Source organism: Equus asinus, chromosome 10 (assembly GCF_041296235.1).
Source record: "Equus asinus isolate D_3611 breed Donkey chromosome 10, EquAss-T2T_v2, whole genome shotgun sequence".
NCBI lineage: Eukaryota > Metazoa > Chordata > Mammalia > Perissodactyla > Equidae > Equus > Equus asinus.
In genome coordinates, this window is record NC_091799.1 from 97357065 (window position 1) to 97383271 (window position 26207).

Sequence of the window (26207 nt, forward strand, 5' to 3'; positions counted from 1 at the left end):
GCATTTGGCATTTAAGGGTGGAATCTAAGAAATGAATATCTTACTATTAAAAATATATCATGCTCTTTAAATTAGGAGGCACAATTAGAGATTTCTCTTGAATTTTCCCATCCCCATATCTTCTAAAGCATGTTTTTTGCTGATCAGTAAGTGAATGGGTTGGATGGTGATGTAGTTGACATCTCTGAACTAGTTGGGCTGTCTTTGAGTTCCGTTTACTTCACGTTACGGTCTACTTGAATGCTAATGTACATATTTCATAAATGACTCTCATCTCAGTTTTAACATATACCTTTTGCATTTCAGTGTCACATGCATATCAAGAGCCCTACAGACTTTGAGTGGCTGAAACAGTGCAGATTTTATTTTAACGAAGATTCTGACAAGATGACTATTCACATCACCGACGTGGCTTTCACATACCAGAATGAATTTTTAGGCTGCACTGACAGGCTTGTCATAACTCCGCTCACAGACAGGTGATGGCAGGATTCTATGATTCCACAACCTCTCTCCTCCTGCCCCTCCAAAATTTTTTTTCTCTGCAATTACTCAGGGGATTTCTGCTTAATGTCTCTTTAGGATTTATAAACTCTTTTATACCAAAGTCTTTGAAATTCAGTATTTTTAGTTTTACGTGTGTCTTCACGTGGGATTTAAGTTTGTGTTTGAAACAGACATTGCTTCCTTTGCCTTTGGGCTTATAGAGGCAAAGTTTAAATGACCTCAGTGGACATCAAATGGGCAAGAAAGGGAATTAATTGCTATGTGTCAATAGGTGCGAATAGCAGTGGGTCTTGAGGGCTGCTTTGGGGCCTGTGGCACCTGTTGTCATTACAGAGACAATACAATTAAGATGGCTTTTTAGTAGGAAAAAAATTGAGTATCAATGCAGGTGAAAAGCGATGGGGAGGCCATTGGCCTGGACATCTGGAGTTCTTGGTTTTGCCCTCTGCCTGTTATTTACCAACTGCATTAGCTGGAGCCACCATGCCACTTCCCTGGACTCAGTTTCCTCATCTGTAAGATGAATTGGACTATTTCCAAGGGTCCTTCCATGGCTATCATTCTGTAGTTCACTTAGTCAAATTTGAACTTTGTGGGATCAGCCAATTGCATAAGCTCTGTTCAGGCATCCATTGAATACATAATTTGGACAAAACGGCTGAGCATTAAAATTAATGTTTGGCCTAAGTAGAAGCTGAAGCTGAATATCAACGTTTTCGCAAATGAACCTCTGGGCAATACATTAGACTGAAAATATCAGACCAAACGTAAAAGTTTGATGTAATAGCGCTGTCAACTGCTAGATTGTTCCTTCTGCTCATTCATGATACTAAATGACGTGCTCACTTTCAACTGAGAATGAAGGATTTTGTTGTGTGTCATTTTCCTCTAGCATTTTCGCATCCTCATACTATTTATATTCCTTCTTATGTCTGGGTTCAAGATGATTTTTCCTGGCTGCTGTTGGACATCCTTTTGGAGTTTTTTCTCTTTGTTTTGAAATGGCGAGGTGGATAATTACAAAATGTGAAGAATTCCTTGAAACACTTGGGGCTTAGGCAGTTATTTCAGACCTTTTTTCTTCTCAAGACTCCAGCACTTCCCTCCCTTCCCCTCTCTCTACCGAAGGCCTCTTTCTTATTTTATTGAGAAGATGGATGCTATCACAGGAGAGAACACACATTCATTTCCCATGGTCATGTCTGCTCACCAAGCTAGCTGTCCTCATGCAGTCGGCTTTCTCTCCTGGTCCTCAGGATAGATTTTGTGCTGCCATCCTAGGCCAACACGTCCACCAACACAGTTATTTCCTCTCTGGGAGCATCATCAATTTTCTCTTTCTACTGGATCATTTTCATCAATGTACAAATATGCTGTAATTGCCTCCAGAAAGAAAATCCTACCGTGAACTCTCCGATTTCCTTCGCATTTCTGTGCTCCCATCAAAGCTCCTCAAAAGCACAATTTCTCTCCACCTATTTTACCCTGAATTCACTCCAGGCAGTCCCTCTGTGTTAGTTTTCTATTGCTGCCATAACAAATTACCAAACATTTAGAAGCTTAAACGACACAAATCATTTATTTCACAGTTCCGTATGTCAGAAGTCTGCTGCCTGTTTGGTTGGGCTGACTTCAGGTGTCTGTAGGACTGTGCTCCTTCCTGGAGCCTCTAGGGGAGAATTCATTTCCTGCTCTTTCAGGTTGTTGGCAGAATTCCTCTTCTTGCAGTTGCAGGACCTACGTCCCTGTTTTCTTGCTGACTGTCAGCTGAGGGCTGTTCCAAACTTCTGGAGGCTGCAGCATTCCTTGACTCATGGCCCTCTTCTTCCATCATCACAGCCAGCAAAGCTGGGTTGAGACCCTTTCATGCTTCCCATCTCTCCTCCTTCTTCTGTCTCACGTCTCTGGCCCACTCTTCTGCCTCCCTCTTCCCCTTTTAAGGACGTGTGAGATTAAATTCGTTCTACCCGGTAATCCAGGATAATCTCCCCATCTCAAGGTCGTTAACATTAATTACATCTGCAAGACTCTTTAGCCACGTAAGGTAACATATTTACAGGTTCTGGAGAGTAGAAGGTGGATATCTTTGGGGGCGTCATTCTTCTCCCTATCCCACTTTCTTCCCCCTCTCTGGTGAGATGTCACCCAGAACTTCATGTTGCTGAATCCAATGGTCATTTCTAGTTCTCATCTTCCTTGTCTCATCAGCAGCATTTGCACAGTTGGTCACTCTCTCCTTTTTGATACACTTTCTTCGCTCAGCTTCCAGGACACCATGCTCACTGTTCTGGTTGTCTCTTTGTACCCTCTCCTTCTGGGTCCTCTTCATCTTCCTGACCTCTAAACCTAGAACATGCCAGGACTCTTCTTGTCTCCATCTACACTCACTCCTTAGTTGATCTCACGTGGCTTTAAATAGCTTCTAGATGTTGACTTCCCAATCTCTGCACCCAGCTAAGCCTTCTCCCCTGAACTCCAGACACATACATCCACTTGCCTACGCCATATGTTTACTTGGATGCTTACAGGGAATTCACACTTAACACATTTGATTGTCTCCCACAAACTCACCCTCCTTCCATCTTCTCCATTTTAGCAAATGGCATTTCCATCCTTCAGTTGCTCAAGCCAAAATCCTTGGAGCATCCTTGATGGCTTTCTTTCTCTCTCACCTCATTATGCAATCTATCATCAAGTTTGGTCAGCACCACTTTCAGAATTCATCTAGAGTGTGGCCACTTTTCACCTCTTTGCTGTTATCACACTAGTCTAAGCCACCGTCATCTCTAGCCTGGATTATTGCAATAGACTTTTAACTGCTCTCCCTGCCTCTGTCATTGTCCCTGTACAGTCTATTCTGAATTCAGACACTGGAATATAAGTCGTATCCTATCATCCCTTTGCCTTAATTCCTCCACTATCTTTCCATCTCACCCACAGTAAAAGTCAGTGTTCTCACCTTGGCCTACAGGGTCTGGCATGATTTGACACCCGTGACTTCTCTGTCTCTCCTTCCTCATTCAGCTCCAGCCACTTTCTCCTTGGTTATTCCTTGAGCAGCTCCAGCACACTTCTGCCTCAGGGCCCTTGCACTTGATGTTCCCTTGACCTGGAACTCTTTTCCCTTCAATACTGGCATATCTCGCTTCCTCACCTCTCAGGTCTCTGCCTAAATGTCACTTTGGTGAGGTCTTTGGACCCACCACATTTGAAACAGCAATCTCCGCACTCCCTACCCTCCTAACCAGCTTTATTTTTCCTGTTTCCTGTTTCCTGTTCTTAAATAATCTATTTCCTTCTTTTAGGAGGTCAGCTCTTTGAGGCATGGACTCCCTGTGATTTATTCACTGTACCTAGAAGAGTTCTGTCACATGTTTATATATATGTCAAAAATCTTTTTAATTTTTACGTATAGATATCAGACTATGCAAACTTCTCTGCAACTTGATTCTTTCACTGTATTTATTGTCTTGTACATTGCTCTGTATCAAAAACTGGAGAACTTTAAAAGCAAAGTGGTCTTGATAAGTATATAAGTGGAGGTGATTATGAAGTTTGTTTCAGCCTGTTTCACCCTAACTGTTCACTGGTTTGTTTTTCTCTAACTTGATTATGGGTGAAGTGAGTTACCAGGTTTTGCTGGCCATTGGGTTCCATTGCAAGTTTTGCTCCCCTTTTACAAAAGAATTCCTCACTAAAACTAATGCTTAAAAACAATGAAAGGCCAGAGGCATTGGCGTCTTGTCAGCCTTTCACCGACTGCCCTGAGAAAATTCAACAATGTTGGCAACGTGGTATCTGGAAGCTCCATGTCATGTGGATGGAGTTGCAGATATTTTAGATGATAGCATAGTCATTATAGTACACTAAAAACGTATAGCACCTTTCTCTGCACGCTTCTGGTGTTTTTCATGATCAGTCCTTCCTTCCACTTCTGAGAACAAGTAGAGAAGATTGGAATTGTTCTTACTACTGTGGTCTCTTTAGACAGAGGGCAGCAGAAGTCAAAGGCTGATAGAGGCATCTTATCTGCTTGATAAGAAATATAGACAGGTCTACAAACATGCATCTTTCTCTGATGGATTCTCACAGCTTCTGTGAGATATACCTGAGTGTTGGCCACTGGACTCTGCCCTTAACAGCTGTGTATTCTTGGCCAAAATGCATAACCTCTCTGATTCTCTTCATTTGGAATCATTTTGTAGACTAGTGGTAATATAAGTTGTACCCAGCACAGGGCCTGGCACTGAGTAAATGTTGGTCATTATTATTATTATTGTTGTTATGACTATTGTTTTTCTTAATCAGTGATAACACATTCTTTACCAACCTTCCTTGCGTTTCTCCTTCAGTGTGTTCTGTAATCAAAGAGTCTATAACCAAACCAAGTTCTTGACAAAGAAAAACACCTTGCTGATTCGTTCACCATAACTGCCTTAAAAAGTTTTTCAGCATTTTAGAATCTATGCTGTTTAAGAATAGGAGCCGAAAGCACTTCTGGTTTATGTGTGGTGAAATGCACCTAGAGTGCTGTGACTACTTAGTGCTGAAAGTGCTAATGAGCCCTGCGTCTGGGTTGGTCATTGTTCATTTGGCACTGTGGTCATATTCTGCGTCTCTGATTCCAGTAGCTATTGGGACAAGAGGAAACAGATAAGATTGTACGGCTGGACTGGCACAAGCCATTTATTCAACCCATGTTCAGATAGCACCAGGTGCCAGAGGTTCGGCAAGTCATTGGGGGTACAGGTGTGAAACAGACCCAGTTCCTGAGAGCAGAGGCCTTACGGCAGTCTAGCGGGTAGGCAAAAACTGAAATAGAGCTGCAAAAAGGCGACTAAATCACATAAAAGTTCAAACCCCGTCAAGAATGATGACATTTTTGAAAGCAGCAAAGAGACTGGAAAGGAAAGCAGAGAAGAGAGGGAGCGAGGTACACACATGTAGACTCTGGGGAGAATCACAGAAACATGGGCATGAAGATGCTCTGGCAGATCCGTGCTTGCCTCTGCAAGACAAGCCCTAGAGGGTTTGGGTGCCAGCTTAGCGGTTACACTGAAGCCCCACGTAGCGGAGAAAGGGAGAGAGAAATCTCCTGGCATGCCTGCCCATTCTTGATGTACATGGGATGATTTCGTTCAGGCAATTTAACAACTTGTTCCTTCAGTTGAAGTATAAACCCAAATGATTCCAGTTATAAGGAGAGTTTTCCAGACAGAGCAGCTAGGTGGCCAGAGTTCCTGGAGATTAATTCCTTCCCATGACAGGGTGACGTGTTCTGGAGCCGGGTAGCGCAAGGGCTGGCAGCCAGACAGGGAGTCTCAGCTCTCCCACCACGATCCTGAGAAAAGTTGTTCCCTCTCTGTCAGCCTCTCTGCTCATCTGTAAAATGTGAAACATAACAGTAGCTTCCCTGCAGGGTTCTCTAGGGTGTAAGTGAGATAATGGGGTAGAGCACATCACGTTGGCTGTTATCATAGAGACTGTTCTGCAAGGGATAACAGAAGTGCGGTAGGAGAACCAAGCCCTTGGGTTACAGGCAAAGTCCAAGTGAGCTCAGGCATCCTCTTGATTTGATACCCCTGTGGTCTTCTCTGCATCTAGGCTCCACGCACATTCAGGGCAGAGTCATTTACTTGCCTTTCCTGGAACATCTTTCCAATAAAATCGAGACCCCGGAGGACCTCCAGTTGGTGTGCTCTCTGTTTATGCCCACCCACCATGCTGGATAATCACTTTATTTCCTTTGAAATCTTTTTCAAGTCCAGATGAATGCTTTAGAGTTTGGCCATAGAAAGCCCTAGACTGCATCACTTTATAAATTGTCTCCTTTTATGTCACCAGGTATGCTAGGGAAATGAGTAATTTTGAGCAAGTTATCAGGTTAAATTTTTCCTTCGTAGGCATTCTTGTGTTCTCTCACCAAAATTTTTATTTCTTAATATCATATAGTAACATAGGGCAGATGGTATGTGCGGGTGCGGTAGATGCTCCCAGAAGTAGATTTAAGATGTGGTTATTTAACAGTGTGTGGTTTAAATCTTGTGGGATCAGTGGTCCCCAAGTGTGTCAGATTATCAACTCAGATTCAAAAGGGGATTAATCTACTTTAATGGTTCCCAATCTGTTTCCCAGAATACTATTCTTTAGATGTTGGTAGATTTCTGTGGAAAAATTGCCAAATAAGTTTTGGAATGCTATGTACTATTTTTCATACTTGGAGATACTCAATATATATTATCATAAGAAAATCTGTTTAATCTTTTTAAAAAGGAGTTCTCAAATTTATTTGACCATAGACCACTTTTTTACCAAGTGTTAATATCCATAAGGATAAGTTTGTTTTAGGATGCAGTTTTGGAAATGTTATGTAGGGACAGTGGCCTGGATATTGTGTTTTTTAATTTCGCGTGGGTTTCAGTTCACTGTGATGTCTCACAAGTACCTTCTGGATGCCTGTGGTATGGTTCTAGCGATGTCTCTACCATTCAAGGTGTTACATCACATTGGCTCAAGCTCTGGGAATGAGCATGGGGGGAGCCCCCGCTGGACCTGCAGGAACAGGCAAAACAGAAACTACCAAAGACATGGGACGATGTCTTGGGAAATACGTTGTGGTTTTCAATTGTTCGGACCAGATGGATTTCCGAGGACTTGGACGGATTTTTAAAGGTGAGGGTTATATATATTTTTTGATCTGATGAGAAATTTCAGTTAAAGTGGAATATCTTGTTAGGATTTATTTTTCAGCAATTGGCTACATTTTAGAATCATTTTTCAACTACCTAAAACTTTTTGGAAAATCTGTATCTTACCAGTGTTGTGTGAGTCAAATGTCAATATCATTTGCCTTTTGTAATTTTTTTTATCACTGCAGGCTGGGTGTTTACAGATAAAGCGCCACATTGCAAGCTATTTTGGGGGGTGCTTTATGCGTGATCTATTCAATTTTATTTTTGAACAAAGTTGTCTCTGGCTTGTCTTGCAGCTGCGTAATGCCCTTTTCTTTGGCTTTCCAGAATTATATACTAATTGGATTTTCTATTTAATGTCCTTTCTAAGGACTGGCCCAGTCTGGATCTTGGGGTTGTTTTGATGAATTTAATCGCATCGATCTACCAGTTCTCTCAGTTGCAGCCCAGCAAATTTCCATTATTCTGACATGTAAAAAGGAGCATAAAAAATCTTTTGTTTTTACTGATGGAGATAATGTGACTATGAACCCTGAATTTGGACTTTTTCTAACCATGGTAAGGAACCATACGAAGAGGTACTGAATTTCAGCCTTCTACCGCAGACTTCTTTTCATGCATCTTCCTGGTCATATGTTGCCTATTTTCCATGAGTGGAAATTGGGACTGTAATTTTCATGCCTGATTTGAAAGCCTTTAGTGTTAAACAAAGCTCATATTAATATCTCATGATTTCGTCTCTCCACTTAAAAGGAGAGTGAGATAAGTAAATGAATTCTCTGCTTGTCATTCCGGATTTGTAGTATGTACATAATGAATCTTTCAGTATTAAGTTGGTGTGTGCTTGTCCCATGATTGTATCATTCCTCCTTGGGTTTTATTTTCGCATAGAATCCTGGCTATGCTGGGCGGCAGGAACTCCCTGAAAACTTGAAGATTAACTTCCGCTCCGTGGCCATGATGGTCCCTGACCGACAGATTATCATAAGGGTGAAGCTGGCTAGTTGTGGCTTCATTGATAACGTTGTTTTGGCAAGGAAGTTTTTCACACTCTACAAACTGTGTGAGGAGCAGCTTTCTAAGCAGGTGAGACATTCTGAAGGTCTCTGTACTTACGCATGTTTAATTTTTCTGTTCAGTTAAATTTTCTCGTTTTGAAAAATCGTGACTGGGGTTGTTGACAAAGTACCTTATTGATGCAAAGTAGAAAGTTGTATCATTACAAAAATAATTTTATATTTTTCAGAATATATTTAATATTCTTAAGTATTTAATATTTGTTTATTTATATTTATTAATAAATAAATATTTATTTATTTTAAGTATTTAATATTTACAGTATAGAAATGATACTATCTGAACTGATTAATGAGCCAAAGAATTATGGATATTAATATTTATTCTTTATCCCACCTGTACATTCATCATAATGTGTGTTATGTGTCCTCATGGTTTTCATGAACCTCTCAATCAATTTACTCTTCTCACGTCCAAGCTCACTCTGGTATTTGGCCAAGCTTTGGTAGTTATCTTTTGTCTATTGTAACTTTCTTGCTAGTTTCCTGCACTGTTTATAGTAGCAAGTTCTGACATCATATGGTTTCAGAGTTAAAAGGCATGAAATGAATCATATATTACTTTTGTATTAGTTATCTATTGCTGTGTAACAGTGTTACCACAAACTCACTGGATTAAAACAATACACATTTCTCATTCCACAGTTTCTGTGGTCAGGAATCCTGGCACAGCTTGGCTGCTCCTCTGCTTAGAGTCTAACAGGGCTGCAATTGAGTCTTGGCCAGGGCTGTGTTTTCGTCTGATGCTTGACTGGGGAAAGATTTACTCCCGAGGTCGCTCAGATTGTTGGCAGGATTCTGTTCCTTGAGGCTGTAAGACTGAGGGATTCAGTTTCTTGCTGGTTGTCAGCTGGAGAAGGCCACCTTCAGTCCCCACAAGCTGTGTGCAGTTCTTTTGCCAAATGAGATTCCCCAACACGGCCACTTACTTTCTCAAAGTCAGCAGGAGAAAGAGCTTCCAGCAAGATGAGTGCTACAATCTTGTATTAGGCAGGATTCTCCAAAGAAGTAGAACGAATAAGATATATATGTATACATATAAAGAGATTTATGATCAGATATTGGCTCAGGCAGTTATGGAGGCTAAGATGTCCCATGATCTGTTGTCTGCGAGCTAGAGACCCAGGAAAGCTGGTGGTGTAGTTTGAAGGCTTGATGGTGTAGATTCCAGTCCAAGTCTGAAGGCCAGAGAACCAGGGGCATTAAGGGCAGGAGAAGATTGATATCCCAGCTCAGTAGTTGGGCAGAGAGAGGGCGAATCCAACTTTTCTCCACCTTTTTGTTCTATTCAGGTCCTCAGCAGGTTGGATAGTGCCCACCCGCATTGGGAAGGGCCATCTTCTTTTCTCAGTCTACCAAATCAAATGCTGATCTCTTCCAGCAACTCCCTCACAGACACACCTGGAAATAATGTTTAATCATTTCTCTGGGTATCCCATGGCCCAGTCAAGTTGACACATAAAATTAACCATCACAAATCTAATGTAATGTGACCACATAATCACGTACATGTAATCAGATACAGTTGATCATCTTTACTGTATTCTATTTGTTAGAAGCAAATTACAGGTCCTTAAGGGGAAAAGTTCATACAAGGGCACAAACACCAGGAGACAGGGATTGTGCTAGAAATTTCTAGAACATATAAGTAAAAATTACTAATTGATATGCTAAATGATAATACATTGCAATAACATAAAAATATAACATGAACAAAACCTCCTAACATATATAACTCTTTGATCTCTCTCCTCACTCTGGCCTCCATTCCAAACTTCTTTGAATATAGATTTTTTTTTTACCCATAGTTTCAACTAAATTACATTCCCGCTCAAAACATTTTTGGCTTCTTCTGCTTATTGCAGCCTTTACTCACTCATCCTTCTCTTTTCCTCTGTCAAAGAAATATTTTTCCATGCTGTCTCTTGCATGTAGAAAAACTCCCCATGTCCCCATTTTCTCTGGTATTTCATTTCTACTTCTTCCCTCCCACAGCCCTTGTTCACAAAATCACTGTGAAATGAGATGAGTCAATGCATACGAGACAATTGGCCCCATGCTGATCTCTTGGTGAACATTCTGTGAATTGCACTTCATGCCCACAGATTTAACTGAGTCCAATTTCAATACGTTTTCCTTAATTAATTTCACCCACTAGCACTTTCAAGTCATTGTTACTTTTATGCAAGTTTGCTCACATTTTTGTTTTATTACCTCCGTTAGAATTTAAACTCCTTGAGGGCAGGCACTCAATCTGAATATTTTTATGTGCTCCATCCTCCAAATGATCAGTATTAGGTGATGTATACTGCTCCCAATAACCTTAGCAGTTTTTTTCTATAGGCATTTTTTTTTTATTCTGGTAAAAAATACATAACTTTAAATTTACCATCCTAACCATTTTTAAGCATACAGTTCAGTAATGTTAAGTATATTCACAATGCTGTGAAATAGATCTCCATAACTTTCTCATCCAGCAAAACTGAAACTCTGTATCCATTATTCAACAGCTCCTCTCTTTCCTTTTGCCCTCAGCCCCTGCTAGCTATCATTCAACTTTCCATGTCTATGCATTTGACTGCTTTAGATACCTCATATAAGTGGATCATGTAGTATTTGTCTTTTTGTGACTGGCTTATTTTAATTGGCATAGTGTCCTCAAGGTTCATCCATGGTGTAGCACGTGACAGGATTTGCTTCCTTTTTATGGCTGGATAACATTCCGTTATAGGTATATACCACATTTTGTTTTTAGATTCATCTGTCAATGGGCATTTGGGTTGCTTTGACCTCTTGGCTATTGGGAATAGTGTTTCTATGAACATGGGTGTGCAAATTATCTCTTTGAGACCCTGCTTTCAATTATTTTGGATATATACCCAGAAGTGGAATTGCTGGATCATATGGTTGTTCTATTTTTAATTTTTTGAGGAACTGCCATACTGTTTTCCATGGTGGTTGGATAATTGAATTATTTGAATTATTCACTTTACAGGTGCTGAAATTTGGCGTGATTGAGCTTTTATATATGTATATATCTCAAGGAAATGACAAAGCTAGGGCTTGGTTTTCTGATTTGTCCTTATTCTTCCCTCTTCTAGGTAATCCTGGAATGTAGCTACTTTTCTTCCACCTCAATACCCCTGTCTTTTTACTTGTCTATCTGTATATCTATATATGTCATGAGCGAGATTTCAGTTTAATTCTGGTTCAGAGTTATAGCTTTATGAACATGAGGAAATTTTCTTATGAATGAATGATTGACTAAGAAGAGTCTCAAGGGGGTGTGTATACTTCGAGAGGAAATGTATTCCTTTTTCTCTGTCTTCAAGGTATTCCTATTAGTTCGGATCTAAGGGCTTAAATTAATGATGGTACATGAGAAGACTCTTTTGGGCATTCTCTATTTGCTCAAAAAAATACTGATAAAAAGATGTATTGCTCCGCTAACTGTACAAGTTTTCTAAAGAAAAGTCAGCATTTATTTATTATTGAGAATAGGTCCTCTGTCAAATATGCGTAGTGTCCATAGGTAAGTTAATATTGAAAATAAGCCTGCTGTACCTTAAATTCTTCAGGTTCATTATGACTTTGGTCTGCGTAACATTCTGTCAGTTCTGAGAACATTGGGAGCAGCAAAAAGAGCCAACCCCACAGATACAGAATCCACGATCGTCATGCGCGTACTACGAGACATGAATCTTTCTAAACTGGTAGGATTCACAGATGGAAATGTTCCACCCACTTTAATATCAGTTCAACTAACCAAGCACAAATGAGCTTTAGAAATACTTATTTAAAACACATTTAAAATGCTTAATTATCAGACAAAGTGCTGGAGAGCATAATTTTAAATTACACTTTTTCAGAAGTTATTTTTATGGTGACTCATATCTAGTTTAACATATGCCTATTCCAACAGAATTGAAATGGGTTTTTAAAAATCTACATGTTAAGTTTCCAAATCCTTGAATCATTTTTGTGTTTTAGAGCTAAAATCTCACCTTCTTTAAAGTGTGTAAAGCTTGGCAGGAAATTGTATGTAAATGTTAAAAGCATGTAATAATTTCATACTCTTTCCTTTCTCAGTAGAGACTGATAATCAGTTGTCCAATATCAGTAGATCTATGTACAGGATGACACAATGATATATTTTTATTTCAAAATAAAATTATGAACCAAATTCCAATTCATGAATTTGTTACTATCTCTCATTTAAAAATTCTTTTTACTTTAAATTAGAAATTGTAGGCTACGTAGTAACTCCCAAAACTGGTTATTTTAAGGAAAGGTTGTCATGTAGGCAATATTTTCTTTCCTTCCATTTCTGTCCTTTTTGTTTTCTCTTTTTCCTTCTTTTCCTCCCCTTCTTTTTTTTTAAATACTTTTTTGTGTGTGTGTGTGAGGAAGATTGGCTCTGAACTAACATCTGTTGCCAATCTTCCTCTTTTTGCTTGAAGGAGATTGTTGCTGAGCTAACGTCTGTGCCAATCTCCCTCCTTTTTATATGTGGGAGGGCACCACAGCATGGCCCGATGAGCAGAATGTAGGTCCATGCCTGGGATTGGAACTGGCAAACCCCAGGCTGCCAAAGCAGAGCCCGTGCACTTCACCACTGTGCCACTGGGTCGGCCCCTAAATAATTTTTAATTTATTGGAAGCATGATGAAAGTATTCTTCAACTTCAATGACGTTGATATTTTATATGTTAATGCTTATGATAAAGTAATCAGGGCTGTATTATGCATTTTCAGTTTATACGTTGCTATTTTTGTGCCAAAATAGTTGGTTTGATTTCCCTTTCTCTTCTTTTTCAGATTGATGAGGATGAACCTTTATTTCTGAGTTTGATTGAAGATCTCTTCCCAAATATTCTTCTGGATAAAGCAGGATACCCTGAACTAGAAGTGGCAATTAGTAGGCAGGTAATGTGTTTCACAGGGCGTCAGGTGCTGGGTCTCTTTCATCTGAATTTATTTTATTTTTACAAATGTATTTATTTATTTTGTAGAGGTCACACCACCAAAAGTCTAGTTTCCATCTCTCACCATACACATCTTCTCCTTTGCCCTCTTGCCCTCCTCTGCCTCCTTTCCCTCTGGTAGCCACTAATCTGTTCTCCATATCCATATGTTTGTTTGCTTATCTTCCGCATGTGAATGAAATCCTACTGTAATTGTCTGTCTCCATCTGACTTACTTCACTTAGCCTAATACCCTCAAGGTCCATGCATATTGTCACAAATGGCACAATTTCCTCTTTTTCATGACTAAGCGGTATTCCATATATATATCACAGCTGGGGCCCTGGAGTTTGCCACATTGCTTTGACCTCTGGACTCCTGCCTATGAGTGTCATTTGCAGTGATCTCAGCTGTCCTACTTTTTCCCCAGGCCCAGGATCACTTGTTTCTTCCTTGAGTTTTGGGGAATCAACCACGCTATATGGATCATTAGGTGTCTGGATTTCCCATGATCCTTGGTGCAGTTTTAACTTGTTATAGTCTTCCTAGGAATGGAAATGAAGCATGTATTCTTGTGCCTCAATTTCCTTTCCTAGGAAGAAGAGTTTGGGAAAAAAAGTTGCATAGAAGTGGTGATTAGCTCATATTTATAAAATGCATTTCAATTCCTTGCAGATATTTGTAATAAAAATCCACTATGGTATTATTTAATGGATATTTTTCTTTTACAAAGTCAGTATTTAAAAGTCTTGATCTTCTAATCAGGTAAGATTGATAATTCCTTTTGCAAGTGGTTTCTTCATCATATGGCCAAATTAATTGCAGCATTTCCTAAAAAGTTAAGTATAAAGTAATTGATAAGGTGACCTACATTAGTAGTTTGTAGCACATGAAAAATCTGAAAAGCAAATACATAGCATAATTACATAAATACATGATTATTATCCAAAAATTATTCAAGTAAAAATAAAAGTGTCATTTAGAGTGGATTTAACTATAGCATGATGGCTAAGAACATGGACCACGGAGTCGAATTTCTTGGGCTCAGATCTACTCCATAACTTTACAAGTAATAATCTTGGGTATATTGTTTAGTCTCTCTATGCCTCAGTTTCCTTATCTGTAAAATGAAGACATCAATAGTACCAATCACAGGGTGTTGTTATGAAGATGAAACTTGGAATAGTGTTTGGCAGAGTAACTTCCATATATATGTTTGATAGATAAAAACTACCCAGATTTATTAAGACAGCTTGAAGTCTATATGAAATTTCAGTCAATTTGTAGTATGCTACAAATTTTTCCATTATTCAATATCTTTTAAATTAAACATTTAAAATACATTTTGATATTTGAGCCTTTATTCTTAAGTTGCTTCTAAGACATAGATTCCACAGAATGTTAATGTAAATGTATTTAATTCCCAAAGACAAATGCAGATATTTCTTATTAGCTTGGGATACCATTTTGATTATGTTCAGCCTGCCTTTTGTCTATGTATATATGTATATTTTTGCAATTTGTTTTATTGTGGTAAAATACATAATATAAAATTTACCATTTTAGCCATTTTTAAGTGTACAGTTTAGTGACATTAAGTATATCCACATTATTGTGCAAACATCACTAGCAGCCATCTTTAGAACTTTTTTCATCTTTGCGAGTTCAAACTCCATACCTGTTAAACACCAGCTCCCCATCCCTCTATCCTCCACTCCATGTCTATGCTTATTGTGAGCAAATGCTAAGTCCAGATCGCCATTGATGTGGCCTAACGTGGGGGTTGTGTTATGTTTTCAGGTTGAAGAAGCTGGTTTAGTCAACCATCCTCCTTGGAAATTGAAAGTCATCCAGCTGTTTGAAACACAGAGAGTGCGGCATGGGATGATGACCCTGGGGCCCAGTGGAGCAGGGAAGACCACCTGCATCCACACCTTGATGAAAGCCATGACAGGTAAGGAGCAGCCAAGCTGCGTTGCTCTGGTGACACATTTAAATAGTTATGACACATGCGAATGCCCCAAAAAGGGACACAATGGTAGATACATTAATATATTTTTATAGCAGGAAATGTTGCTTTACTGATTATTGGGTACATTTTAGAGATAACATATTACATTAATGGACCAGACGGAATAACATTCTTTTTAGCTTTATTGAGATATAATTGACACTTAACATTGTGTAAGTTTAATGTGTACAACATATTGATTTGAAACATTTATATGTTGCAAAATGATTACTACCTTGCATTGGCTACCACCTCCATCCTGTCACATGGTTACCATTTCTTTTTTGTGGTGAGAACATTTAAGATCTACTCTCTTACCAGCGTTCAAGTATCTGCTACAGTATTAATAGCTATAATCACCATGTTGTACATTAGATCCCCAAACTTGTTAATCTTATAGCTGGAAGTTTGTACCCTTTGTTCAATATCTCCTCATTTCTCCAATCCCCTAATCTCTGGTAACCACCCTTCTACAATCTGTTTCTCTGAGTTTGATTTTTTTTTAGATTCCACATATAAGTGATATCATATAGTATTTGTCTTTCTCTGTCTGACTTCTTTCACTTAGCATAATGCCCTCAAAGTTCATCTATGTTGTCACAAATGGCAGAACGTCCTTCTTTCTCATGACTGCATAATATTCCTTTGTGTGTGTGTGTATATATATACATACATACATATATATATGTATATGCCACATCTTTATCCTTTCACCTGTTGATGGACACTAAGGTTGTTCTATATCTTGGTTTTTGTGAATAATGTTGCAGGAAGGAGATTTTTTTTAATGACTTTATGAGCTGTGTTATATTTTACATATGTTATGTCATTTACTTTTCATAATGATCTTGAAATGCGGCTGTTATTTTTCCCACTTTGTACCAAAAAGTCAAGGCTCAAACTCAGAAATGTTCATGGTTGCAAAGATAGTAAGTGATGGGACTCAGAATTAAGGTCAAGGCCCACTAATGAAAAACCCAGACTTTTCCCTATATACTGTGCAGTTTCCCAATAATGATTTAATAGAACATGCAACCTCTCAATAAATAAAAATTAATTGCAATCCCAACTCTTAAAAATCTAGGCATTGACGGCCTGGTGGCGCAGCAGTTAAGTTTGCACATTCCGTTTCGGCGGCCCGGGGTTTGCCGGTTCAGATCCCGGGTGTGGACATGGCACCGCTTGGCAAGCCTTGCTGTGGTAGTCATCCCACATATAAAGCAGAGGAAGATGGGCACGGATGTTAGCTCAGGGCCAGTCTTCCTCAGTAAAAAGAGGAGGATTGGTGGCAGATGTTAGCTCAGGGCTAATCTTTCTCAAAAAAAAAAAAAAAAAATCTAGGCATTTAAAATCATCCTAATCATAAACTAATTTCCTGCCCGGAATCAGATATTTTTATGGTGAAGTTAAATAAATGCATTTAATTTCTAGATGTCCCTAAGCCTTACATCTAAGTCCCTAGCTTGAGGTCATCCAGGGATAATGGGACATTGATGACTCTCTTCCTAAAATTCCTTAGCCATAGAAGAGTTGAGTTCCAAAATTTCACAGACCTTTGGCTTTTGGAATGCATCCTACATGGTCCCACAGGAAAAGGTGCCTGGCTGGGTTTCCAGTCAGCTCATGGAGCCCCGGTGCACTGATACTGAGTTGGTGGTTGCTGGAAATTGTCTATGTTTGCTCTAGGGTCCTGGATTTAGTCTCAGTTTCCTCAGCTGTGGGATGAAGTGAATTCTGTACATCAGGACTCCACTGGGGGTCTTCGCACTGAGACAGGATTGTGCTCAGCTGTCACCTGCCTTTGCCAAAACTGAGAGCTCACACCTGCAAGACCTACCATGAGGTTTTCATGTGTGCTGTTAAGATTCTGTTTGGGGATTTTTGCGTAGCTTTAAAATGATGTATTCTCCTCTCAAATTATGCCTAACAATACTTTTGTTGTTGTTATGTAGCTGCCTTCTGTTAACAATAAACTACAAATGCACCTGGCACTTGAACAAAATGAGTGCTAAATATTAAACAATATAGATACATTATATATGACATGTTTAAATTATGTAATCCATATGGCCTCACTGGTTTTGGAGAAGTTCGTTGCAAAGATGAATTAATCATTAGACTATTTGCTGTTTATTAACCTGTTCTTGGTTTTAGTATGTAGAGCAAACATTTGTTATCTTAAGTGAAACATTATTTTTTGGTGAAACTTTAATTATCCAAAAGAGGAGAAAGTAATTGAGTTGAACTTCTACTAGATCCATATATGTTATTTGTTCTCTTATTCATCATATATTTGTTCAACAAATATCTTTGATGTTCTTTACTTTGGGGTTCTGCTAGCTTCTGTACTAGAAATGGGAAAGGAGGCATGAAACAAAATGGTCATGTCTTCAAGGAGCTTACACTGTAGCAGAGTGACACTGATGATTATAAATCAGCATGGAATTGCTGTGAGGAGATTTGGACATTTATGCGGTGAGCAGAGGCAAAGGAGATCAGAAACTTTTCTAAGGAATTATAGAAAGGCTTACAGAGCAGGTGCTACTTGAGTTGGGGTTTGAGGGTTGCGTAGTAGATGGATGAAAGGCATTCTTAGCAGAACAAGGAGGCTGTGCAGGTAGGAAGGACTGGAGAGAGCATGATATACCCAGGGAAGTGCTTTGGCATGGATGAAATGTAATTTGTGTGTGGGGTGGGAGTGGGGGGAGATAAAGATGTGTAGCAGATGCTCTTGGTGCCCAGTGCCACATCCCTGTGGCCCTCCTCTGCTACAGATGCAGCTGTTGGTCAGTTTCTCCCCCAAACTCCCAGTGATGTTGCCCAGTTTTTCAGCCTTATAACTCTCCTTGAGGCTAGGGAACTGGGTCAGCCTGGATGTAGGGGTTGGGGGGGAATTAATACCCCTGAGGCAGCCATACCCTCAGCCAATGGAGGAGAAGAGTTGAAGGCAAATGTCCCACCTCCTCCTATATATTAGAGGGACATTTCGTCTGTGACCAGCTCACCAATGAGCCCATTATTGGCTTTCTCTCTTTTCCTGTCTCACTCTCTTTCCTCTCACTCCGAACTCCCAGCACACACTTCCTTGCTTCAGGCTTTGCTTTCAGGGGGAATTCAAATTAATGCAGTAGGCTTGGCATGGGGAGCTTTGTGAGTCACACTAAATACTTAGATTTTATTCTGTAGGTGATGGGAAGCCATGGAGCTGGGGCGTGGTGTGATCAACCCTGTGTGTGGAAGACCATTGGTGGCCAGGTAGAGACTCGTCTGCAGGATAGGAGGGGCAGCATAGAGTGTATAAGGAGGTGAAGCCAGAAAAGGGTATCTACTCTAGAACAGAGTGCATGAAGGAGGAGTGATCAGAACAAGTCAAGAAAGGCCTAATCAAGCATTTTTTTCTTAAAGTGCTCTTATAAAAATATAAAGGCATTTTAAGTGAAAATAATACAATTCTACCCACTACCATAAGGAAATAAGTTGATAGTTTCTCTTGTATGGGCAACAGACCAAGTCTAGTCTTCACCTACGATACTGTCATACACTTTAAGAATTTCTGGCCTTTTGTAAAGTGTGATTAAATGGAAAAATGTTGTCAGTCTTATGGGTATCATTTATTGTAAAAGCTGAATTGTGACAAAGTTGAGCTTCAGTACCATAAAAATCTTGCAAGTGATTACCCCGATTCTTTCTGCAATTTTGAAAACAGAGAACTACGGTCAATTTTCTAAACGGGTTTTAATGTAGCACCTTTTCTAATGTGCACATATGTCTATGTGTGCTTGTGGTTGTTGATTTTTATTTCATTTTATATTTTTATGGTTTTATACTTTAAACCTTATTTTTCACTTTTCTGCTGATTAATCACAGTCCCTTACATACAAGCATCCAGCCCATTTAAGAGTAGTTTTAGGGTTTGAACGATTTGAATACCTTTCCTGAGGTTGGCCACAAAAGCTAAGTCCTTGATTTCTGCAACATTCGTTTAGCATATTTTTTCCAAAGGAACAAGAACACATCTCAGCAAATCAAAGCTGATAACGGAGAGAAGAAGGCATCTTTTAGGTGAAATTTCAGATACAAGATTTAATTGTGGACACTATAAACCAAAAGACTTTTGAGCTGTGAAATTTGAAGAACTTCCAGATTACATTAATTTCTTTGTCAATTCCAACATGGTAGCCTTTTTCTCCCCTTATGTAACATGTAATTTTCTTTTACAGAAGATAAAAACAAAAGTGCTCTAGTCAATAAAATCTAATGAGGCTAATTATGATAATTTGGAATGCAGTAAGACATTTATATTTTCAATGTAATTTTGCATTTTTCATATTTTGAATGCCTGCTGACAGTACACCGCAAATTAGTGCAATGTTGCCTAATGATGGTTCACTCTACATCTGAGTTGTTTAAAATTTGGATTTACTTGGCATAGATTGTGGAAAACCACACCGAGAGATGAGGATGAATCCCAAAGCAATTACGGCCCCACAGATGTTTGGTCGGCTCGACGTGGCCACGAACGACTGGACTGATGGAATATTTTCTACTCTTTGGAGGAAAACATTGAGGGCTAAGAAAGGTAGAAGATAAATTACAAGTGTTATTTTTGACATGTCCTTCTAAATCAGATCCTTGGTGACTATTTAGAATTAGTGGAACAACTGTATTCTCCATATAATATCTTAGCCAAGACCAAGAAGCCATAAATCAGTATATTTGTGAATGTTAAAATACGGAAATTATTGATTAGTGTATTTAAAATCTCCCTCTTCTCTCCCTTTTGTTCTTTCTTACAAAGGGAATTATTTTCCTTTTGAAAAAAACATTTCTGTATCCCTGTGATATCTTAGAATAAAATAGATAGGAAAATCTGTAAAGGAAAATTGATAGTATTGAATAAAGTGACTTTACCATAACTATTTTCACTGAATATTTTTAAAATGTTACTCTTAGTTAAGTACAGCCTATTTTTAGAAAACTGATTCCAAGATAAAATCACGGGAGGAAATGGGCTTTTTTGGGAAGAAAATTGTGTATATCAAAAATGAAGTCTATATTGAACTAACAAATTATTCTGTTTAGATGTACACTGGTGTTTGGTGGTTGTGTAAACAAACGTGTTAAGGGCTAGTGGTTCATGCTGAATATTCTTTCAGTTATGGACTCTGTAAATTCAACCCAACATTCCCAGAATATAAGCTCAGATGGAAGAGGTGGTAATATCTCTCCTCTCATCGTGTTTTCTTACTCCCGAATGAATAGGAGACAGGAACAGTGAATGCAATTGCAGAGAGAGAGAATATAGGAGGACAAGATATTTGTGATATCACTTTCTGAGTCTATGCTTTGGGCAACAATGTTCTACTGAAAAATGTTGAAGGTGGTGCCACTGAGGTTCTCACTTAGGGAATGTGGCTGATCAACCTAACATCGATTGTCCAAAGAGAAATGAAAATGCTTAATTTCTAGAGCATGCTCGTGTTAGAAATTGTTGTTGTTTTACTGGAAATCAAATTTTGTTTATAATTTGTTCCACTAGTCTTTTGTAAACACAGATCCAGTGCCCAAATGTTACCTCAAGAAATACGAGCTCAGAGAGGTGGTTTTTTTCCTCCTTCAAAAAGGCAGCATAGGCTTTTTCTTTTAAAGGGTCTCTGGTGATTAGATCATCATTTTACTTAAAATTCGAGTCAAATGAGTATAATTAGGATTTTGAAAGCAGTTTATTTGACATAGAATATTCCACAGTTGTTACACAGTAAATAAAAATTAGAGCCACAACCTTGGTCATGGCGTTGGTGAATAAGAGAAACTAGTAGTTAAGAAATTAAGAAGAACTATTAAACTGAATGCCTGAATTTACAGGGGCATTCCTGTTGAGAATTCTGCCAGTGTTTGTCCTGTTTGTTACCTCCAAAGTGATTTACCTCCTTAAGTGATTCCCGTCAGATTCCCTTCCCCAAACTGCTGTCTTAAGGACACGTGACCTCCAGCTTGTCAAGTACAAATTGTCAGTTCTCGGTCGAGACCCTCTATCAGCAGCATCTGGCTCAGTTGATCCTTCCCCTTCTTGAAAGTCTCCTGTCACTTGGATTCAGGGATGTCTTACCTGGTGTCTCTCCTCCTTCTTCATGGAGAGGTAATCCGGAGGGAGGAGCCAGCAGAGAAGGCCCTGCAAGAAGTCTACCAGAAATCCAAATGTTGAAATGGCTCTGTCCTCAGACCTCCTATCTCTATCTGCCCTTATTATCTAGAGGAAACTCACCCGGTCCATAGTGTTAAATGCCGTCTCTTAATGGATGGTTTCTGTGTTTTAATCCCCAGCCCTGACCTCTCCCTTGAATTGCCAACTCAACAGCCCTATGGGATCTCTATTGGATATCTCAAACTTACATGTGCAAACCAGAATTGATTCCAAGGCTCTGCCTGTCTCACCCCACCTATCCTTCTATCACTCACATCCCTCTCCTCCTTCCCCTCTTCTCGCTAACCTGGCTCAACTTCTTGCTGTTCGTGGAACATCATCACCCTAAGCTTGTACCCATTTCAGGACCTTTGCACTTGCTATTCCCACTGCCTGGAGAATTCTACCTCTAGATCTTTATATCACTCATTCTCCTCCTGAAATATTTCATTGACCACCTTTTCTAAAACAATGCCTCATCCTCTTATCCTGCTTATTTTTTCTTATTTTATGTATTTCTTTGCTTGTTGGTTTATCATCTCTACCCCTTAGAATGTAAGCTCTGTGAAGGCAGGACATTGTCTTATGTTCCACAATATTCCCAGACCCTTGAACAGTGCTAATCCATAGAAGGTGCTCAATGAATATTTTTTCAACTGACAAATGACTTTTTGCCTTGTTTATGGGCTTTAACCAACTACTATATAAAGAACTGGAAAAGTCCTGTGTGATAAAATGAGGTAATCATTTAGATCAAAGCTATATTTAAAATTATGAAAAATTGCATCAAATTATAGTACTTCTTCAAGCTTAGTAGTTATGTATATATGTGTATATGTCAACGTATGCTTTCCCCCACCTTTGGTGGGATATTCTAGGGGAACATATCTGGATAGTTCTTGATGGTCCAGTAGATGCCATCTGGATTGAAAATCTGAATTCCGTTTTGGATGATAACAAAACTCTAACCCTTGCCAATGGCGATCGGATTCCCATGGCTCCAAACTGCAAGATCGTTTTTGAACCTCATAACATTGACAATGCTTCGCCTGCTACCGTCTCAAGAAATGGGATGGTTTTCATGAGTTCTTCCATCCTTGATTGGAGTCCTATTCTTGAGGTATGGTTGGAGTCTTTCTTTTGTACAATTAAAGGAGAAAAGAGATCCTTTAGCATTCATGTAGCATGTGTGCTGATTTCTCTGCGGACTGTGGTGTAACTGCACTTTCATGCTAATGTTTATGGCAGATCCTTGAATGCTCTGGGGCCTCTAAACCCGCCGGTCCTCATGGTTCTTCAATGCTCTTCTAATATCTCATTAGACCTGTGATTTCCAACCTGTGGGTTGTGGAGTAATCAGAAAGCCTAGGTGAATCAATAATCCTGCCAAACTGTGACTGAACAAGTAAAATTTAATTTTATCACTTTGGGGATTCATGACATTTTTAAAAGGGACTCATTCAAATAAAGTTTGAGAGCAATCATCTTAGAATATGAACTTGAAGAAGACAACTTATTAAAATTGCATATACAGAATTTTTATGATGCTCAATAGTCATAATACTAGTTTTAAGTTTGTACTTGGAAATAATATTTCAGATAATCTCTCTCCAATTCATAACAAGGTATATTATTTTCTTACCACCAATATATTCTAGAGTATATTGACTATAATTAGAATATAATTAAATGCCTTGTATACATAGATATTTTACTAAGTAAATACTATAATGTAAGGCAGGATGCGTATTAGATAAGCCATCTGTAAAATCTTTTTTGACATTGTTGGTCAAATTTATTTTAATTTACATAAGTTTTTTGGAGATGATTTTGATCCAAAACTTATGAACTTATAATTCAAATAAAGTAGATATTTATTTTATATTGCCATTACATTTTTGTGCTTTTCTTTCTATATGGGTACATCCTAACTTTTAATGATATCTTTTCAGAATTTACACAACTCTGTGTTGCAGAAGAGTTTAGATTTGGCAAAGTATGAGATGTGAAGAAGGAGGGGATTATATAGCAAAATGATACTGACAGATAGTTGGATATGTCACTAAAAATGCTTCTAAAGATTTTCAGATTTCACAATTAAATTATCCATCCATTAAGGAGAATACAGAGCAAAGGTTCTCAACCCTGGCTTTGCAAAAATAATCATCAATGACAGTTCTTTAAAATACAGATGATTGGGTCACACCCCAGTCCTACCAAATCAGGATCTCTGGGTGGAGGAACAGGGGTGGTGGTTGTCTTTAAGGCACCACAGTAGATTCAGGCTCGGGAACCACAGACACAGCAATCTCTAAGTGAAAATGTATTTATGTGATTTGTCCCAAAATCCTTCAAATTCACAGGGGCTTTTTAACAATACTTTTACAGTACTAGCTAATGAGTATTTAGAGTTTGCTATTTATGAAATAAGCTTCTATTATATTCTGTCCATGTTGAAGCTGAATAAGGCCTTTACATTAATGCTGCACCTACCTAATATTTCTATATGCTTTTAAACAATGCAGTTTCTCCTTGCAAATGGGTAGGAGGAAGCAAGACACACAAAGTACCTAGTTGGAAATGTTAAGAGCAGTGCAAGGCAGCTCTGAGAGTGTTACTGGAGGGCAGACCAGTGGAGAAGTTGTGTTTTTGGAAATTTGTCAGCTTTTGGGAGTCAACCTAATTACTTGGCCCTGTGTATGATGTTTTTTGGTTCCATCAACTCAAAAGTGCTATGTTTTGTTTTTGTTGCTATGGAACCATGGTAAATTCGTGAATTGATGAGTAATTTGGAGTCAATATTTTATTGCTTCCGTTCAGACTCTGTACGAATGAGTTGATCTCTTATTGCCAAGAGAACTTGCCTCACTTTAAGAAAATGTTTGTGTCAAGTGGTGTTTTATAATGACTGACTTGCACTTTGCTCATATCGGCATTCCCAAATGACTAACTTCTCCATTTTCCTGAGTATTCTTTGATATTTTGCTACATTCGTTATTAATTAAATTAGAGGAAATAAAAGGAAACAACTAATTGTGGTAACTCTTTGTTTCCATTTAAAAATTCTGGGTATGGATTTCCTCCGTTCAGCTTTTATTCCTTTTTCTTTTAAAAAATTATTTCCATATATATGCCTTCTCATTTTCTCCTAGCGTATTTTAATCAAGAGCTGAAGACTTTTCCTCCATTGAGGCTTCAAGACCTGAGCATAGGTATAGTGTAGAAGCTGAAGGTGTAGACATGAGCCAGACTCTGGGTTTGAACTCTGGCCTTGCCACTTACCAGCTGTGGGATCCTGGGCACTTAAATCCTTGGGCCTCAGTTTCCTCATCTGTAAAAGGAGGATGATAATAATAACTCCTACCTCATAGAGTTGTTTTGACATTAAATGAGTTCATACATGAAGGAGTTTATAGCAAGGGCTGGCACATTACAAGTGTAATACTCATTAGATATTGTTATTATTGTTAATTGATATTTTAAAAAGTTTTGTCTAAAAATGGCCATTTTCCTGGTGTGCTATAAGATTAATTAGTGCATTAATCTGTGAACTAACAGGGTTTTCTTAAAAAACGCTCGCCTCAAGAAGCTGAAATTCTTCGTCAGCTGTACTTGGAGTCTTTTCCAGATCTGTATTGCTTCAGTATTCAGAACTTAGAATACAAGATGGAGATGCTTGAGGCCTTTGTAATCATGCAAAGCATTAACATGCTTCAAGGCCTGATCCCTACCAAGGTAAATCGCTCAACTTTCTAGAAATTTCTCTGTTATTAGCTGAGCCATACTGTGCAGAGAGTACAATATTTGAAATTAACTCTGTTAGAGCTATGGGGAGGGGGAATGTTTCAAACATGCATCCTGCATATTTTGTATTTTTTCATTTCTGTTTTTCACAGAGAAAGACGTGGATTTGTAATTTAGTTGTAGGTTCGTAATCATCTAATAAGCATCCCCAATTTATTTCGGAGACCAGCTTGGTATTTCTAGGAATGCGTTCCGTATTTGTTCTCCAGTGTTATTCATCTTTCCCTTGGTCTTGTCTTCGGGAATACTGTTGTCCTTTTTATATCTTTGCTATTTTCTTTAAAGCTCAAGGCAAAGTTTTGGTTTGAAAATTAAGTAATTTTAAAAAAAGTTTCTTTCGTGCTCAGGAGCAAGGTGTGGAGGTCACGCCAGAGCACCTGGGGAGACTGTACGTCTTCTCCCTGATGTGGAGCGTGGGGGCCGCGCTGGAACTGGACGGGCGGCGCCGCCTGGAGCTCTGGCTGCGCTCGCAGGACGCGCTGACCTTGGACCTGCCGCCTCCCGCGGGGCCCGATGGCACCATGTTCGACTATTACGTCACGTCCCATGGTGAGGACCCTCGCTACCATTCTTCCACTCTTAGCTACACAGACACATACATACACGTGGGGACAGTTTTTCCAAATGGCTAATATTTACACCAAATATATAGATTTTTCTAGATGGTAATGAACACTCTGGCCATAAAGTGAAACTGCAAGTTTTCATGTGTGAAGAAAGCTAATTGTTTCTTTTTTCAAAAACTAATGTTGATTGTGTTTCAAATGTACATTTTCCTCTTGTTAAATATATTCTGTACTGAATTTTTAATGAATGAACAAGTATCCCAAATCGTTTCTATTTCAGTCATTTGATATAATCAGCAATTTATATAAAAGTACGAAGTATATTTTTACCAAGTATGTGTATGTGTCTATAAATTTATAGCTACATATATTCTTTAATTTATTTATATATGTGTACATATATA

At 38.7% G+C, this 26207-nt stretch overlaps 1 protein-coding gene across 5 annotated transcripts in view; it reads left to right on the forward strand.

Annotated features, from left to right (window-relative positions):
- DNAH5 (dynein axonemal heavy chain 5) overlaps nt 1-26207 on the forward strand; it is a 268608-nt gene that overhangs the window by 133423 nt on the left and 108978 nt on the right. For all 5 annotated transcript variants that reach the window (XM_044779484.2, XM_070519860.1, XM_070519859.1 and 2 more), the window contains 11 exons: nt 307-479; nt 7001-7179; nt 7570-7757; nt 8091-8285; nt 11854-11988; nt 13093-13200; nt 15039-15192; nt 19682-19828; nt 22312-22553; nt 24992-25168; nt 25585-25786. In XM_044779484.2, coding sequence (XP_044635419.2) covers nt 307-479; nt 7001-7179; nt 7570-7757; nt 8091-8285; nt 11854-11988; nt 13093-13200; nt 15039-15192; nt 19682-19828; nt 22312-22553; nt 24992-25168; nt 25585-25786 — 1900 coding nt within the window. The remainder of the gene's footprint in view (nt 1-306; nt 480-7000; nt 7180-7569; nt 7758-8090; nt 8286-11853; nt 11989-13092; nt 13201-15038; nt 15193-19681; nt 19829-22311; nt 22554-24991; nt 25169-25584; nt 25787-26207) is intronic.